Genomic DNA, 19,431 nt, shown 5'->3' on the forward strand with positions numbered 1-19,431 from the left:
AGATAAGGGGGGGTCTACTGTACATTCCTGTCAGAATAACTATACGTGGTACCCTGAACTTAATCTTCTACCTTTCATTCATCTACGCTTTTGTTCAGCTTCTGTTCATGCCATTCCTTACCACCAAAATTGGTCCTTTCTCATCACCAGTGTAGCTATCACCTATTCTTCAGGGCCCAACCCAAATATAATTCCACAATCCATTAGTTGAAATCGTTAGTGTTTGGATTTTCAAAAAGTAATATGGTGCATGTACTGTATTTTATTTAATATTGCCAGCAGGCTATGGGACAGCACACCATAAGTAGACAGGTTAATATTTCTGTGGTGAAATGTAAGGATATTCAGGTTAATCAAAATAAATCAAGACTATAAATAGGCTCACCTAGATCAGTTAAAGCATTGCTGCCAAATAAATTCAGATTAGGTCAAGTTTGCCACCAAATGAGTTGTGAAAAACTGGCTTTTCAGACCTTTAGGGACTGCAAAATTGTGGTTAAGGTTATGAATGTACATTATTTTCCAGTGAAGTCAGCCCCAGCCGCACCAGCCCATGGGGTGTCTCTCCTGTGAACTCCATTATTACCTACCCGTGGCACGTATTCTGTTCTGCTCGGCATCATGAGATGTCTTAGCTCCTGAAGCAAGTAGAGCATCCCTGTGGGCAAAGGCTTTATTTTTATTCTTAGTATCCTCCACAATGCCTACCACTCTGCCTTTTAAAATTACACCCCAATAAATATTTTATTTTGAAAATTTGATTTGTGGGGCTGGCCCCGTGGCCGAGTGGTTAAGTTCACACGCTCTACTTCGGCGTTCCAGGGTTTGGCCGGTTCGGATCCTGGGCGCGGACATGGCACCACTATCAGGCCACGTTGAGGCAGCGTCCCACATGCCACAACTAGAAGGACCGACAACTGAAAATGTGCAACTATGTACTGGGGGGATTTGGGGAGAAAAAGCAAGAAAACAAAAAGAAGATTGGCAACAATTGTTAGCTCAGGTGGCAATCTTAAAAAAAAAATTTGATTTGTGAAAGTGTTTTAAAAGTGATTAAAAGCCATAAATAGAAGAAAGTAACTTAAGAAAATAGATTATTACTGTTTGAATGAAAATAGAGGAAAGACAGCATTGCATAGAAATACTGTAACATTTTTGAATAACTGAGATTTTCTTTGCCATTTTCTAAGTTATGACTAAACAATTACATTAAAAATAAAAACAGAAGTAATGTCATGAGTAATCTTGTTTGAAAATTAATCATTTTTGCAACTTTACATTTTTTACTAACAGGGAGAAGTAGGAGATCAAGGAAACATTGGAAAGATTGGGGAAACAGTAAGCTTATTTTATACTCTTATTTTCATTTTTTAAATCATTTATAAGTATTTTTAGGAATCATGTTAGCCATGATCTGTGCTTATAAAATTCAGAATACAAAATTCTTATCCACTGCAAATTTAAACTCACTTGAGTGACAAATAAAACCTATACAAAAGAGAAATGAGAGAAAACAGTACTGATATTTTTGTCCAATGTAAGTTATTTTTATGATCTCAAGAGCATTTCTGTTTCTAATATTTGATTTAATTTTAGTTCTGATCATTTCAATCTAAATTTGACATTAACATGTTTCAGTATTAAAAAGCTACAAGTTATCAAACCATAAAATATTTTAATAGTTTGAAGATATTTTTCCTTAGCTTTGAAAGATTGGAGTAAACCAAGAGTTAATGAATTGGAAAGCATATTATAATTTCTTTCCTCAAAAAAATTTGACTTATTTAAATTTACATTACTGTGAAAGTAGGAGGCTTCATGTTTTATTTGAATTAGATATTTTACAAGCAAATTTATTTTCTACAATGGGGAGAGCCAGCTAAAATATTCTCTAACAAATTAATCTGCATAACATATATAAAGTGGTAACTTAAATTAACACAAGGGAAGTGAATTTGTTTACAAAGAGTCACAAAGCAAGTGGTACCATTTAATGGGTTAAATGAGCAAATTCAATTCCCTATAACCTATCTTATAACTTAAATAAAAGTAAAATTTTCTAAAAACTTGTTTTATAAGCTTAAGTAAACAGTTATATTTTCTGGTCTTGTAATAAAACAGCAATACATTTCAGATACCTTTTTTTTGTCATTAATTATTAATAAAAACAGAGGATTCATTTAGTGTTAAAAGATCATTACCATGCCAATTAATGCTGACTTCACTAGAACGCGAACTTTTTGTTCTTGTTTTTACTGAGAAGGGAAATTTCGATGGAGTATTTATATCAATTAGATTATTCAAGATTTCTCATCAAATATAATTGTTACTCATATTTCTCTAAGGTCACTCAAAGAAGTTAAATGCTGCCATTTCTGAGTGACAAATTGCTTAAGAAATACATATAAATTATAATTAATAGCCAAAATTAAAATACCAATAAAGAGCATCTTTTCTTAAAATAACACTTGTTTATCAAGCTTCTAAGTGTTATTTCCTGGTAGTCTAGTGGTTAAGATTCAGCACTCTCACTGTCCAGGCCTGGGTTTGTTTCCCAGTCGGGGAAGCACACCACCTGTCTGTCAGTTGTCATACTCTGGCTGCTCTGTGTTGCTGTGATGCTGAAAGCTATGCCACCAGTATTTCAAATAGCAGCAGGGTCACCCATGATGGAGCTTCTAGACTAAGACAGACTGCAAAGAAGGACCTGGCCACCCATTTCCAAAAAAATTGGGCGTGAAAATCTTGTGAATAGCAGCAGAGCATTGTATTGTCTAACATAGCACCGGAGGGTGAGAGGATGGCGCAAAAAGACCAGGCAGGGTTCCTCTCTGCTGTACATAGGGTCCCTAGGAGTCAGAATTGACTCAAGGGTACTAACAACAACAAAGTATTATTTACTTAATAGTGTTGGATTCGTTCCACACAGTGCCAGAACCCATCACCAGTGCTGTCCAAAGAGGAAATGGACTGTCTTGGCAGGTAGTGGATTTCTGTTGGAGGGAAATTAACATTTATTGATCATTTGCTATTTGCCAAGCATAATGCTAGGAGATGTTTCATATTGTGGCATTTCATTTACTTCTTAAACAGTTTTAAAAGGCGCAGCTTGCTATTCCAGTTTTTGAAATAAGGAAACTGAAGCACAGTAAATAACACGTTCAAAGTTACATGCTAATAAATTGCTGAACTGAGATTTAAACCCAGACTTCTAACTCAAAATCCAAATCTCAAAAGCCAGTATTACCATGCTGGGAGGTTTTTTTCCCAGCTTCACTGAGATATAATTGACAAATAAAATTATAAGATATTTAAAGCATACATGATGATTTGATACACGTATACATTGTGAAAGGATATCCCCCCGCCCCCATCAAGTTGTTAACACAGCTGGGGATGTTTAAATATTAGTTGAACAGCCACTTGGCTTAGATGTTGTAGAGAGGTTATAAGCATCCAATAAGTTTTCAAACAAAAGAACGTTACCAACTTTGAGATTCCATCTTTCTCATTAAGGATAGGAGATAGAGGCTTTTAAAAAACCTCAGTGGCTGTATTGAGTTAATTAAAATATATAAAATGCCTAAAGAATATTTTTGGCTCTTGATAATTCCCAGCTTCTGTTTTATCTTATTAATTTCAAAGTCTTGGAAATATAGTTCTTCTAATCCAGAGTTCTGTTAAAACAAAACTCTCAAGAGATATGGGAAGATATGGTTGCACTTCGTGACATCAGTCGTGTAATTTTGGGATATCTAAGGTTAATTGTAATCACATAGCTAATTTTTACTTTTCCCAATCTTTTTGTACAGTCATTTAATTGCCTTTAACTAGAGCTCCTCCAGTTTTATTTGTTTCTTTCTAGATTTATACTAATTAGAAGTCAATTTGTGCCAGAGCACAGCAGTCCCATCTATGTTTCATGCGTGTATACCTCTTAGATTCATCTACTGTAGGCAAAGAATTAATGTCTATAATTGTGCCCTAAATAAGTCTCTAATTTCAAGTATGCCCCCTCATCATCTTCATTCTAGCATTATTTTTTACAAATAAATCTGGAATTATCCCACCTTAATTGCCAGTCCTCTCTGTCTTTAACTTTCTAGTATGAAAGTATTGAAGAACTGTAAAAGAGAAAGGACTGTACTTTTTTTTCAAGAGACCAGAATTAGTATCAGTAGACAGACGTTATTGAGGAACAGACATGTAAGGGGTAGACGTTATAAGGGAACGAATTTTTTTTGTAGGCAAGAATATTTTAATAGAATTTCTGACACTGGCTGAAACAGACTCTTCCATAGAGTAACTCAACACATCATTCTTAGAAGGTTTTGGTGACTTTCTTCAATCATTTATTCAGCGGGTATTTATATTTATATTCAATCACATTCATTGAACATATGATCGCTGCCTTCATGAAACTTAGTCTCTTGGAGTTTTGACAGACATTAAATAAATAATCACATGAAGAAATATACAATTATAAACTGTGATACGTTCTGTAGAGGAAGAGTTTAAGGGACTATGACAAGGGTGCCAAATTTAGAGCAGGAGATGAGAGAAGACTGTTTTGAGGAAATGACATGAATTGTGACCATAAAGAATGGTATGAGTGGGCCTGCCTGGTGGTGCAGCGGTTAAGTTCGCACGTTCCGTTTCCCAGCGGCCCGGGGTTCGCCAGTTCAGATCCCAGGTATAAACATGGCACCGCTTGTCAAGCCATGCTGTGGCAGGCATCCCATGTATAAAGTAGAGGAAGACGGGCATGGATGTTAGCTCAGGGCCAGTCTTCCTCAGCAAAAAGAGAAGGATTGGTAGTAGTTAGCTCAGGGCTAGTCTTCCTCAAAAAAAAAAAAAAAAAAGAATGATATGAGTTAGATAGGGAAGAGTGGAGAGAAAGAACATTCCTGGAATATGCAGTGTAACATGCAACCTTTGCCACTTACCTTGCTTTAGAGAAACTTCTTAATTTCTCTATGTGTTTTCTCAACAGTAAAAGAATGAAAATAACTACCTTGTAGAGTTTCTTGTGAGGATTAAACGTGGTTGTACACTTAAAGCACTTAGCACAGAGTCAGTCACAGTAGAAACCTGATAAATGTTAGCTGTAATGGTGGTGGTGGTGGTTGTATGTGATGGTCCTAAGTGGGAGAATGTTTAGCTGTTTTGAGGAACTGAGAGAAAGCCAGTGTGGATAGAGTTTGGTGAGCCAAAGGAAAAGCAGCATGAAGTGATATTAGTGAAGGAGATAGGGGCCAAGTCATTCAGGGCCATGTTCATTGCTTTGGACTTGATCCTAATGTAAATGGAAAATCATTGAAGTATTCTAAGTAAGCCAATGACATGATTTAATTCGTGTTTTAAGGTCACTCTGGTTGCAGTAGATTGGGAAATTGGAACATGGCTGTGAGGAGCAGAAGTAGAAGAGGGTAGCCAGTTAGGACACTATGGCAGTAATCTAACTGAGAGAGAAAGATGATTTGGGCCAGGGGGATGGCAATGGAGATAAGAGAAGTGGATGTATTTGAAATATATCTGAGGTGATAGTTTGGACATAGTCTGCAAAAAAGGGGAAAGATTCTAGTCTCCAGCGTGTAATAGGCCTTTGATAACTAAATTATTTATGATTTATCAGGAATATTCTGGAAGCATAAAGGATTGGTATATATGATGTCTAAGGATAATTCCAATTCTGAGAATCTATAGCTCTTTTCTAAGAATTTTAATGTTCTCCAGTCTTCCTCTTACCTGCCAATTTGGCTTCCTTTGTCTGGCTCTCCTCCAGTTTAATTATGTCTTTCTGGAGTTGGAGCAAACAGAACTAGACTAAATATTTTAGAGGCAACAGCTCCACAGCCTTCTCCATGAGTAGGATAATAACTTCTATTATGTTTTCTTTATTGTTGATTCTCCTCAAAACCATGCAGGCTTTTTCCTATAGCAGGAAACTGAGATGTCTTTGGAAAACAATCAGCAGTCACTCCTAAGATCCTTTTCTGTTTTCTTACTTTATGTATAAAATTTGAATTTTGTTTCATAGAGTGACCTTTATTACATTAAGTTTCAGTTGCCACTTTTCTGCCCACTTGAAGAGGTTCCTATGATTGTCCTATAGTCTGGCCACATTGGTTTCTCTCTTAAAATATAACCCAACCATTTGATTCCACCTCATTTCTTCCTTAATTTATCAGTTTAGTAAGATTTCATAAGCAATCTACTGTGTCTTCTGTTTTTCTGCCTGCCCTCTGGTGTGCTAGTGTATAGTAAAAGACTGATGACAGAAAGGAAGAGGAAGAGGAAGAGGAAGGGCCATGGGTAATCCTCAAAATCAGATATTCCACTTCTCAGTACAAATCCTTTAGAATCATAGAGCTTCTGATGGCTGATTCTAAGGTGAATTATGGCCAGTTCATTCAAGTTCATTCAGAGGAGGAAGTAAAAGGAAGGAAATCTATTTATTGAAGACCTATTATCTCATTTAATTTTGAAATAACCTTTGTAAGATAAGTCTTACTGCCACTCTGTAAGTGAGGAAACTGAAATTTATTGAAGTTATGTGGTGTGTTCAAATTCCTACAGCTAGTAGACAGAATATCTGGGTTTCAAATCTGAATTTTCTGCTTCCAGTTCCAAGATTCTTTTCTGTGTCAAGCAATACTTAGTTTGTCCTGTCTTTAAGTGGAAACTTGAAGTGCATCCTTGGGAATCAGTGGTTAGAAAGATTTGGAAAAGGGCAAAATAAAATTTTACCCTGTAATCTCCTAAGTCAAGCTGGCAATTAAATTTTAAAATATTGTCAAATGTTATTAGTTTCTGAGATTCAGTGAAACAATTTAACATATTTACAATGCAATCAGCACAGATTTTGAAAGATCTGGAAGCAAATATTTTAGAAATGCTCAACACAAAACCTCATTTGATACAGTGGTTAGTTTTGCTTTTCTCTGGTAGCATTACAATGATATTATTGTCAAACTTGATACAAGTTGATTTGGTTTAATGAGGTCCATTTTTCCTTTCATTAAGAGCAGAATGCCAGCTTTAGATGGACCCATCTAAATCATAAAAAGTGACTCATATTTTCTTGACAAAAAGTCCCAGAAGCTGACAGGACAGTACCATTTAGCCAAACAGGGAGAACAAAGTAAAACTCTATCAACTGCCCCTATGCAGGGCCTCTGTAGCCTCAGTACCTTTGTCTTATAAAGGGTAATCTATCTCCTGCTTTCAAAGCTGTCATGTATCTCCTACGTGGCAGGGAGTGGTAATTTTTCTCAGAGAATGGAAAGTTATACAAAGTGTATATCCATGATACATTCCATCATGAGAAGGATGTTTACCTGAATATGATAAAAATAGCTACCATTTCTTGAAAATCTGTGATATGCCAGATACTTTACATATATTATATCATTTAATTCTCACAGAGACCCAGGGAAATAAAAATTATTCCTATTTTATACAAAAGGAAACATGTTTCAGAGAAGTTAAGAAACTTGTCCAAGGTCAGATAGTGAAGTACCAGAGCTGGGATTGCAAAGGGGTGATTGCTAACTTCTCCATGTCACCCTGCTTCCTCTTAGCAATGAGGTGAACATTTCCAATTGTCTTTTTAACAAATATATATTGTCCTGTCATAACTCTGTGAAGTTAGAGATTATGGGGACCCACGTGCCACACTGTAGTTCAAGAAGCATCTCAAAAAGATGGATGTGTTAAAATTGTTATGTCTTAGGATCATGTATTTGACATTTCTCATGTTTGAAATGTCTAACTAGTATCTCTTATTTGATTAAGAAGCCACAGTGAATTAATTTCACTATGGTATTAAGTCTATGATGGTGAAGAAAATCAGAAATAAGTATAAATGAGTGAAATCAAAAAGGAAGATACAGAAAGTGTGTGGACCTATCAATGGATATGGACAGAGAAGATTCATGACGTTGCAATTACAAGTAAATTGAAGGGAAGTGAATTAAAAAAGACAATTCTACTAAACCTATCATTCCTTGTAAACCAGGTACAGGTAATTCCAAGATAAACTATTACTTTATACATATGATGCTAATACTTTTTAATTGCAGACACAAGAGATTTATCTAAGAAAATAGAGTCAGCAAATTCTAGGAACAGTTGACGTGCTTACCAAGATGGAAGCTCCTTTGAGCTATAAGATATACTATTTTCTTGACATTTATGACATCTCTTTGTAAAAAGAAAAGTAAATTACTGGGATAATAACAAATATTGTGTTCGATGTGGTCCTACAGAACTTTTTTTCTACAGCTGTGGAAGTTAGGGAGCATGGGGAAATGAAGACTACAGAATATTGTTCATATCACAAAACTAAATGTGATAAGAGGTAGACCAAGATTAAATTACATGTAAGTGGTTATTAAGGAGAAACCAACAAAAATGAAAAAAAATTCATATGCCTAAGATAAAAGCTAAAAGTCAAAATTTCTATCTATGGGAAAAATGAATGATACACATGATGCTGTGCTACAAGTTAAAAACACAGAAGTTATTGAAAGCCAAACATGTTTGAGACATACTTTGTTTTTATATTAAGTATATTTTTCTTTTATCCTTATTAAATATGCATTTAGTGACTATTAAAAAGTAAAATATTCTAGGAAAAAGAATAAGATCCAACATTTATAGAGTAATATATGGAACACAGTATTTTTCATATGTATCATATTAAAGAGTAATAAACAGGGGCTGGCCCTGTGGCTGAGTGGTTAAGTTTGCACGCTCTGCTTCCGTGGCCCAGAGTTTCACCAGTTCAGATCCTGGGCACAGACCTGGCACCTCTCATCAGGCCATGCTGGGGCGGCATCTCACATAGCAGAACGAGAAGGACCTACAACTAGAATATACAACTATGTACTGGGGGGCTTTGGGGAGAAGGAGAAGAAAAAAAGAATAATAAACAAGAGTACCCTTCTTAGTCTAATAAAACTTCTTAGACTGCCCAAATTAGAATAGCAATAAACTGCTTCAAAGGAATCAAATAAAAGAGAAACTAAAATGGAACTTTATGCTTCCAAATATAAAACAATAACATCAGCCTCTTTCAGATGTGAACATTTAGTGTGCTTACTTCCTGGGGTGCTGAGCTTGTTAGCCTCCTAAGGAAACATGAACTTGGTCACTCTACCTATTTTAGAATTGATAGAAGTAATTATGTCCTAGTTCCTGGTTTTTAAGGATTTACTCCTAGAGATTATTTTTAAAAATCACACTCAATGTAATTCTGTATTTGAGCCTGGATCGTTAAGATTCAGAATACAAATAGGTTTAAAGATTATTATCCTATGATTTGAAGTAAATTAATTGTCTAAAAGTACGTGTATCTCACATGTTTCTCTTCATGTACTTATATTTCTGTGTTCTGGAAGGATATTGTGATTTCTTATAGCCAACAAAAGTGAAAGACACTGGTAAACTAACTTTCATTTATTTGTTCTATCATTCGAAAGATACTTACTGAACACTTACTATGTGCTAAATAAGGCTTGATCCTTACATGATTTACCATCTAGTAAATGGCTAAAAAATTCTACAAATAATTTTGTCAAAACATTAGTCCTGTTATATAAGATACTCTAAGAAAAAGAAGTAAAAAATTGTTTCGACAACTACTGTAAGGATGTGCATGTCTATAGAGAAACTCCAGTTTTGTTTGGCTAAAAGCATATTACTGTTCTCTTAGGGAGGAATGCTACGAAGTGGTGATCTCAGCTTTTGAGGAGCTTTTGAGCAGCTCTAAATTTCTATATAAGAAGAAGTCTGGGGGTGGCACTTTGATTGGAAGAGGCTGCTAAGGGACTCCCCTTGAAGCTGTACTTTCATAGAAACTACATTATTTTCATTTGTTACTAGTGCACTATTTTATTGTTATTTAGATATTTGCACATCAGTAAAAATAGCAAAGATTTCTAATGATGCTTTTATGCTCAGAATTTATAAGATGAAGAATACATCACTTGCTCATCTCAAAGAATAAGATGGACTGATGGAAGTAATGGTGAGACCAGGGTACAGGTGTCACCTTGGGCTACCTGTTGGCACTACCACGCTTACAGAAGATGAATGCAGAATTAGAATCTGAGAGAAAGGCGAGTGAAAAATCTTTGTGGTTCTTATTTTTTTTAATTATTTAAGATCTACATAACCAATGTACTAAATTTTGAAATTTAAGGGTTACATTCATTCCAGAACAGGGGTCAGCAGACTTCTCTATAAAGGGCCAGTATTATATATTTTGGGCTTTCTGGCTAAAGGATCTCTGTCACAACTGCTCAGCTCTGCTGTCGTAGTGCAAAGCAGTCATAGACAATTTGTAAGTGAATGAGTCTAGCTGTGTTTCCAATAGAACTTTATTTATAAAAAGAGACAGTGGGCAGGATTTGGCCTACAGGCTGTAGTTTGCTCTTTCCTTTTCTAGAAAGTTATACTTTACATGGGGTACACCAGTTTTTATTAAATGAATCTGCCATATGCAATTCTGCTTCGTTAGTCTTCTGTTATTAATGAAAAAAATCACTAAATGCAAATGTGATTTCTTCAACTCAGAGAACAGATTCAAACTGGCAAAGAGGTTGTGTTGCTACCATGCATTGATTTTGTGTACTAAGTGTGAACATAAGGAATTAATTTGCATTTATATGTAGACCACATGTATATCTAACGTACTCCACTGGAATTTATCTTTTTTTTCCTTAACAAACACTTAAGAATCTTACCAACAAATATTTTCCAAAAACAATGAAATCTACTCTTTATGTGCACATGTTCGCTAGAAACATTTTTATAAACATTATACATGTTTTTTTCAAGTCCTATTTTAAGGGTCAAAGGATTTCCACATATTAAGTTATAGTGAGTTTTTCTTTCATTACTTTGGAAAAATTTCTAAGACAATGTCATTAGACTTACATTTCCCATTAGGTTGAGATATTTTCCATTTGCGCTTTATTTTCTGTTTATGAAACATCTGTTTTTTTTCATCAGTTCAACAAAGCAGCCTGATGGGGGAGCATCGCAGCATTTTTGTTCAAAAAGATATATGGAACCTTTGATGTTCTTCTTTTGGCTATAGGAAAAGCAATTAGCTACAATCTGGATTGTATTTTTACCACAAATAGAGCCAGCTTTGTTTTATAGAAAACTTTTTATAAATATGTAACCTTTTCACTTCTTCAGGCCCAAGTAGAAAGATACTAGCTGCTGAGATACAAAGATTATATGCTCAGTTTTTTGGGGTTTTTTAAATGAATGAGTTTTGGAAAAACTCTATGTGACAAAATCTATGTTTCTCTGGTGTGTTGCTTATACCATTAGAAATAAAATCAATTTACGATCACTAAAACCAGGAAAGGCCTAGATGATATAAGCTCCTCCAAAAATGCTAGGGGGATGGGCCGTAGTAGATTATAAGTGGGAGATGAGTCTGTAGTGGCCTGCAGAAGATAGATTGTAAGAATTTTTCATCCTGACTTTTAAGACTTCCCATGATATATCTGTCACCTATCTTTGTCGTCATTTCTCACACTTCCCAACTTTCTAGGCCAAACCAGGCCAGTCGATGTTCCTTGAATGAAATCCACTTACTTATGCCTTTGTTTGAGATTGTTTCTGCCACCTCTAAAGACCGTCACTTTCCCACTCCCTTACTGCCTTGCATCAACTTTCAGTATCCATCTTAAATCACCTGCTCAACCATGAAGTCTTTTCTGGTCTCCCTGCCCAATTAGATTCAATCTCTTCTTTTGTTAAGGCCTTCAGCACTTTATCTACATTATTATGGTCCTTAGCTTATTTTGCTTTATATCATAGCTACTTTTTTATTTAAACTATCTCTGCAGAAAACTGTCTCCCACAGCAATAAGCACATGCTTTATATATTGTACATTGACAAAAAGTATGTTTTATATGATGAACTGAGATAAATTAAGAAATGCAAGGTATTTTTTCTAATTTATTTGCTACTGGCTGTGTCCTAAGAGGACTTTAGTGTGCTTGAGTTAAGTCTGAAAATAGGACATATTCTTGTGAGACAGTCAGAGTAAGGAAGGGTGTTTCAAATGGGAACAACATGAGAACAAAACATGGAGGCATGAAAGGTCTGGAATATTTGTAGAACTGTGTTGTAAGCAGTTCACAATGGCTGGAGGAAGGTAAAGCACAATGGGTCACAGCTCACCTGCCTCTTATTACTTATCTCTAATGTCCTTCCCATCTTTTCTGGCTCACAAATACCTTCTCTTCTTCCACAAGTCAACTCAAGCATCACTTCCTCCAAGCCTTGATTTGCATTATGCTCTGTATCTTACATGTGTATCTATCATTTATTGCCCTTACTTATTTACATGTCTTTCCAGTACTAAACTAAGTCCTTTAAGGACCAGGGTTTGTGAAGCAAAACATAAATCATGAAGTGTAACTTCTGTTTAAGAAATCAATAATAGATGAGGTAAATCCAAAAGCTTCCTCTGATCTGTAGTTTTCTTTAAAGGTAAAAATTGTGCCTCAAACTCATTGAGTTCAAATCTGTATTTGTCACCTCTCTTCCAAAATCCATTCCAACTCTTCCTCTCAGCATTTTTTTTGAGGTCTTCCACTTCTTTATATTATCAAAAATCATTCAGAATGTCAAGTAATAAAATTTTCCATTATATCAGTTCATTGTTTTCAGCTTTATTGAGATGCAGTTGACAAATGGGTGTGTAAACTGTAGAATGTCATCATTTGGTATACAGTCATACCTTGCTTAGTGACAGGGATACATTCTGAGAAATGGGTTGTTACGTGGTTTTTCCTTATGTGAACATAATGGAGTGTACTGAAGGGGAACAACATTTGCCACCCCAAAATGTGTCTCTTTAACACGAGGATTATTTTAGGCTGACTTATTTTTAAGAAACAAAAGACTCAGACAGGTTTTCTTGTTACCTTCCCCTTAGCTGCCTAAAAGAATTCAGATTAGAAAAACCTGTCTCAGGAAGAAACCTGTCACCTTAGCACAACATGAACTAGGTGCCAGACAGGGAGGCACCTAAAAAGCCTGTTTGTCGTTCTCCCCTCTGTGTTCTTCTGTTTCTGTGTGACCAAACACTTGTCTTTCAAATGTTTGCTCCTTTTCACCTACCTGTGAATTGCCTTCCTTTCCTTTAAGGTCCCTGACTCTCCCCACCCCCAACATCTTCTTTTGTCTTTAGCTGAGGTATTTAAGTCGAGGGCTTCAGCCATTGTGGCAAGTTACTCAGTTTTCCTGGGTTTCTCCCATGTATATGTGTTATTGAACTTTTGTTTGTTTTTCTCCTGTTAATCTGTCTCATGTCAACTTAATTCTTAGATGAGCAAGAAGAACCTAGAAGGGTAGAGGAAAATGTCTTGCTCTCCTACAGGACTTACACAAACCTAGATGGTATAGCCTAGGTTATATGGTAGTAATCTTACAGGACCTCCATCCTATATGCAGTTCATCATTGACTGAAACATCGTATGTGATGCATGACTGTATATATACATGGTAAAAGGGTTCCCCTGTCGAGTTCGTTAACACATCCGTCACCTCACATATTTTACCTTTGTGTGTGTGTGTGTGAGAACATTTAAGTTTTACTGTCTTAGAAAATTTCAATTGTACAATCATTGTTATCAACGGTAGTCACCACGATATACATTAGGTCCTCAGACCTTATTCATCTTATAACTGAAAGTCTGTACCCTTTTACCAGCTTCTCTCTATTTACTGCCCCCACCCCTAGCCCCTGGCAATTAGTTCTCTACTTTCTGTTTCTGTGAATTCAACTTTTTTTCTTTTTCTCAAGATTCCACATGTAAGTGATACTATGCAATATTTGTCTTTCTCCATCTGGCATATTTTACTTAGCATAGTCCTCTCCAGATTCATGCATGTTGTCCCAGATGACAGGATTTCCTTCTTTTTCAGGGGTGAATAAGATTCCAGTGTGTGTGTGTGTGTGTGTATCATATTTTCTTTATCCATTCATATATTGACACACACTTAGGTTGTTTCCATATCTTGGCCATTGTGAATAATGCTGTTGTGAACATGAGAGTACAGATATCTCTTTGAGATAATGATTCATTTCTTGTGGATAAATACTCAGAAGTGGAATTGCTGGATCATAGGGTAGTACTATTTTTAATTTCTTGGGAAACTTCCATACTGTTTTCGATAGTGGCTGCACCAATTTACATTCGCACCAACAGTGCACAAGTGTTCCCTTTACTCTACATCCTCACCAGCATTTGTTATTTCTTGTCTTTTTGATAATAGCCATCCAAACAAATGTGAGGTGGTATCTCTTTGTGGTTTTGAATTGCATTTCCTTCATGATTAGTGATTCTGAGCACCTTTTCATGTACCAGTTGGCTACTTGAATTTCTTCTTTGGAAAAATGTCTATTCAGATCCTTTGTCCGTTTTATTAATTGGATGATTTCTTCTTGATATTGACTTGTATGAGTTCCTTGTATATTTTGGATAGTAACCCCTTATTGGATATATGGTTTGCAAATATTCTCTCCCATTCCATTTTTCATTTTGGTGATGGCGTCCTTTGCTATGCGGTAGCTTTTTAGATTGATGTAGTCGCACTTGTTGTTTTTGCTTTTGTTGCCTTTGCTTTTGGTGTGAAATCCAAAAAATATTACCAAGACCAATATCAAGAAGCTTATCCCTATATTTTCTTTAGGAGTTTTATGGAAAGTTTCAGATCTTATAGTTAAATTTCTAACCCATTTTGAGTTGGTTTTTGTAAGATAGAGGTCCAGTTCCATTCTTTGCATGTGACTATACAGTTTTCCCAACACTGTTTAGTGAAGAAACTGTCTTTTCCCAGTTGAGTATCCTTGGCTCCATTGTCAGAAGTCAATAGACCACATATGCATGGGTTTATTTCTGGGCTCTCTGTTCTGATGATCTATGTGACTCTTTTTATGGCAATACCATTGTATTATCATTATTACACCTTTGTAATATAGTTTGAAATCTAAGAAGTATGATCTCTCCAGCTTTGTTCTTTTTTCTCAAGATTGCTTTGGCTGTTTGGGATCTATTGTGGTTCCGTACAAATTTGGGGACTTATTTTAAAATTTTCTGTACAAAGTTGCCATTGGAATCTTTGTAGAGATTACATTGAATCTGTAGACCACTTTAGGTAGTATGGACATTTTACCAATATTAATTCTTCCAATCCATAAACATGGGATGTTTTTCCATTTATTTGTGTTTTCTTCAATTTCTTTTATCAGTTTCTTACAGTTTTCAATATATGGATCTTTTACATCCTTGGTTAAAATATTCCTAAGTATTTTACTCCTTTTGATGCTATTGTATATGAGATTTTCTTAATTTCTCTTTCTGATAATTCAATGTTGATGTACAGAAATGTAAGTGATTTTTGTATTTTGATTTTGTATCCTGAAACTTGACTGAAGTTGTTTATTAGTTCTAACAGTTTTTTTTAATGGAATGTTCAGGGTTTTCTATAATATCATGTCATCTGGAAATAGAAACAGTTTTGCTTCTTACTTTGCAAATTGATGCCTTTTCTTTCTTTCTTTCTTTTTTTTTTTTTTTTTTTGCCTAATTGCTCTGACTAGGACTTCTAGTACTATGTTGAATAAAAGTGATGAGTGTGGGCATCCTTGTCTTGTTCCTGATCTTTTTTTTTCTTTCTGCTTCTTTTTCTCCCCAAATCCCCCCAGTACATAGTTGTATATTCTAGTTGCAGGTCCTTCTAGGTGTGGCACGTGGGATGCTGCGTCAACGTGGCCTGACGAGTGGTGCCATGTCTGCACCAAGGATCTGAACCAGCGAAACCCTGGGCTGCCGTAGCAGAGCACACTAACTTAACCACTCGGCCACAGGACCGGCCCCTTGTTCCTGAACTTAAAGGAACAATTTTAAAACTTCAACCACTGGGGGCTGGCCCAGTGGCACAGTGGTTAAGTTCACACATTCTGCTTTGGTGGCCCAGGGTTTGCCAATTTGGATCCTGGGTGTGGACATGGCACGACTTGGCAAACCATGCAGTTGTAGGCATCCCACATACTTAAAAAACAAAAGTAGAGGAAGATGGGCAAGGATGTTAGCTCAGGGCCAGTCTTCCTCAGCAAAAGGAGGAGGATTGGCAGCAGATGTTAGCTCAGGGCTAATCTTCCTCAAAAAATAAAACAAAAAAGAATAAACCTTCAACCATTGAATATGATGTTAGCTGTGGGCTTATCATATATGGCCTTTATTATGTTGAGGTGTGTTCCCTCTATACATAGTTTATTGAGAGTTTTTGTCATGAAAGGATGTTGAATTTTGTCAAATGCTTTTTCTGCATCTATTGAGATGATCATATGATTTTTATCCTTCATTTTGTTAATGTGGTGTATGTATCACGTTGATTGATTTACAGATGTTGAACCATCCTTACATCTATGGAATAAATTCCACTCAATCGTGACACATGATCCTTTTAATGTATCGTTGAATTCAGTTTGCTAATATTTTGCTGAGAATTTTTGTGTTTACATTCATCAGGGATATTAGCTTGTAATTTTCTTTTCCTGTAGCCTTCTTTTCTGGCTTTGGTATCAGGGTAATGTTGGCATCATAAATAAGTTTGGAAGTGTTCCCTCTCTTTCTCTTTCTTGGAAGAGTTTGAGAAGAATTGGTATTAGATCTTTAAATGTTTGATAGACTTCACCAGTGAAGACATCTGGTCCTGGACTTTTGTTCTTTGGGCGATTTTTCATTACTGATTTTATCTCCTTAGTAGTAATTGGTCTGGTCATATTTTCTGTTTCCTCATGATTCAGTCTTAGTTTAAGTTGTATGTTTCTAGGAATTTATCCATTTCTTCTAGGTTGTCCAATGTTTTGGCGTATAATGGTTAGAGTGGTCTCCTATGATACTTTGTATTTCTGTGGTATTGGTTGTAATGTCTTCTCTTTAATTTATAATTTTATTTGAGTTCTCTCTCTTTTTTTGGTGAGTCTAGCTAAAAGTTTGTCTATTTTTTTTTATCTTTTAAAAAAATCAGCTCTTAGTTTCAATTATCTTTTCTGTGGTCTTTTTAGACTCTATTTCATTTTTTCCCACTCTGATTTTGTTATTTCCTTTCTTTTACTAGCTTTGGACTTAGTTTGTTCTTCTTTTTCTAGTTCCTTGAGGTGTAAAGTTAGGTTATTTATTTGGGATCTCCTTCCTTTCTGAATGTAGGCATTTATCACTATGAACATCCCTCTTAGAACTGCTTTTGCTGCATCACATAAGTTCTGGTATGTTATGTTTTGATTTTCATTTGTCTCGATATTTTTTGATTTGTGTTTTGATTTCTTCCTTGACCCATTGGTTGTTTGGTAGCATATTGCTTAATCTCTATGTATTTGTGAATTTCCAATTTTCTTCTTTTAATTGATTTCTAGTTCATACCATTGTGGTTGGAAAAGATGCTTGATATGATTCCACTTTTCTTAAATTCATTAAGACTTGTTTTGTGGCCTAACATATGATCTGTCCTGGAGAATGGTCCCTGCACATTTGGAAAGATGCATATTCTGCTGCTGTTAGGTGGAATGTTCTGTTTATGTCTGTTAGGTGCATGTGGTCTAACATGTAGTTTAAATCTAATGTTTCCTTATTAATATTCTGTCTGGATAATCTATCCATTGTTGAAGGTGGGGTATTGAAGCCCCCTGCCATTATTGTATTGCTGTCTATTTCTGCCTTCAGATCTATTAATATTATATATTTAGGTTCTCCTATGTTGAGTGCATAAATATTTACAAATGTTATATCATCTTGATGATTTGATTCCTTTATCATTATACAATGACCTTTTTTGTCTCTTGTTATAGTCTTTGGCTTAAAGTCTATTTTGTCTGACATAAGTATAGCACCTCTCCTTTCTGTTAGTTTCCATTTGCATAGAATATCTTTTTCCATCCCTTCACTTTTAGTCTGTGTGGTATCCTTAAAGCTGAGATGAGTCTCTTATAGAGAACATGTAGTTAGGTCTTGTTTTTTTACCCATTCAGCTACTCTGTGCCTTTTGATTGCAGAATTTAGTCCATTTACATTTACAGTAATTATTAATAGTATGGACTTACTATTTCTATTTTTAAAATTTTTTCTGTTTTTTTGTAATTCCTTTGTTTCTTTATTCTTCTCTTGCTCTCTTCCTTTGTGATTTGATGATTTCTCTGTAGTGGTATGCTTTGATTCCTTTCTCTTTATCTTCTGTGTATCTACTGTAGGCTTTTGCTTTGTGGTTACCATGAGTCTTGCATAGAACATCTTGTATTAGAACAGTCTATTTTAAGCTGATAATAACTTAACTTTCAACACATACGAAAGCTCCTTCCCCCTAGTTTTCTGTTTTTAATGTCACAATTTGCATGGTTTTACAGTATGTATCCATTAACAAATTATTGTAGTCATAGTTATTTTTAAGACTTTTGTCTTTTAACGTTCATGCTAGAATTATAAGTGATTTACTCACCACCATTACATTATAGTATTCTGAATTTAACTATATATTTAGGTTTACCAGTGAGATTTATACTTTGATATGTTTTCCTTTTACTAATTAACAGCCTTTTGTCTCAGCTTGAAGAAACCCCTTTAACATTTTTTGTAAGCCTAGTCTAGTGGTGAAGAACTCGTTCAGCTTTTTGCCTGTCAAGAAAACTCTTCATCTCTTCTTCAATTCTGAAGGACAACTTTGCAAGGTAGAGTATTTTTGGTTGGAAGTTTATTCTTTCATCACTTTGAATATATCATCCCACTCCCTTCTGGCTTGCAAAGTTCCTGCTGAAAATCTGCTAGTGGTTTTATGGGGGTCCCCTTGTATGTAACAAGTTGATTTTCTCTCATTGTTTTTAAGATTCTCTCCTTGTCTATAACTTTTGACAATTTAACTATGATGTATCTTGGTGTGGGTCTCTTTGGATTAATCTTGTTTGGAACTCTCTGTTCTTCCTGGATCTGAATGTCTGTTTCTTTCCCCAGATTACAGAAGTTTTTAGACATTATTTCTTTGAATGAGCTTTCTACCTCTTTCTCTCTCTCTTCTCCTTCTGGGACCCCATAATGTTGTATATTGGTCCCTCTTATAGTGTCCTATAAGTCCTTTAATCTATCTCTACTCTTTTTCATTTTTGTTCCTCTGAATGGATGAATTCCACTTCCCTGTCTTCAAGTTTGCTGATCCTTTCTTCTGCTTGATCCAGTCTGATGTTGAACACCTCTAATGAATTTTTCAACTCAGTCATTGTATTCTTCAGTTCTGTGATTTCTGGTACTTTTTTATATTTTCTCTCTTTGTTGAAATTTTTACTTTGTTCATGCATTGCTTTCCTGACCTCGGTGAGCACCTGTTTTTTTTTTTATTTGAAC

General features: G+C 35.4%; 1 protein-coding gene across 18 annotated transcripts in view; it reads left to right on the top strand.

The window, feature by feature from the left end:
- COL24A1 (collagen type XXIV alpha 1 chain) overlaps positions 1–19,431 on the top strand; it is a 349,220-nt gene that overhangs the window by 156,670 nt on the left and 173,119 nt on the right. For all 18 annotated transcript variants that reach the window (XR_011438845.1, XR_011438846.1, XM_023641737.2 and 15 more), the window contains one exon: positions 1,294–1,338. Coding sequence is in view for 16 of the 18 variants with exons in the window: in XM_023641737.2 (XP_023497505.1) it covers positions 1,294–1,338 (45 nt within the window). In the remaining 2 variants the exon portion in view is untranslated. The remainder of the gene's footprint in view (positions 1–1,293; positions 1,339–19,431) is intronic.

Source organism: Equus caballus, chromosome 5 (assembly GCF_041296265.1).
Source record: "Equus caballus isolate H_3958 breed thoroughbred chromosome 5, TB-T2T, whole genome shotgun sequence".
In the NCBI taxonomy this organism is placed as follows: domain Eukaryota; kingdom Metazoa; phylum Chordata; class Mammalia; order Perissodactyla; family Equidae; genus Equus; species Equus caballus.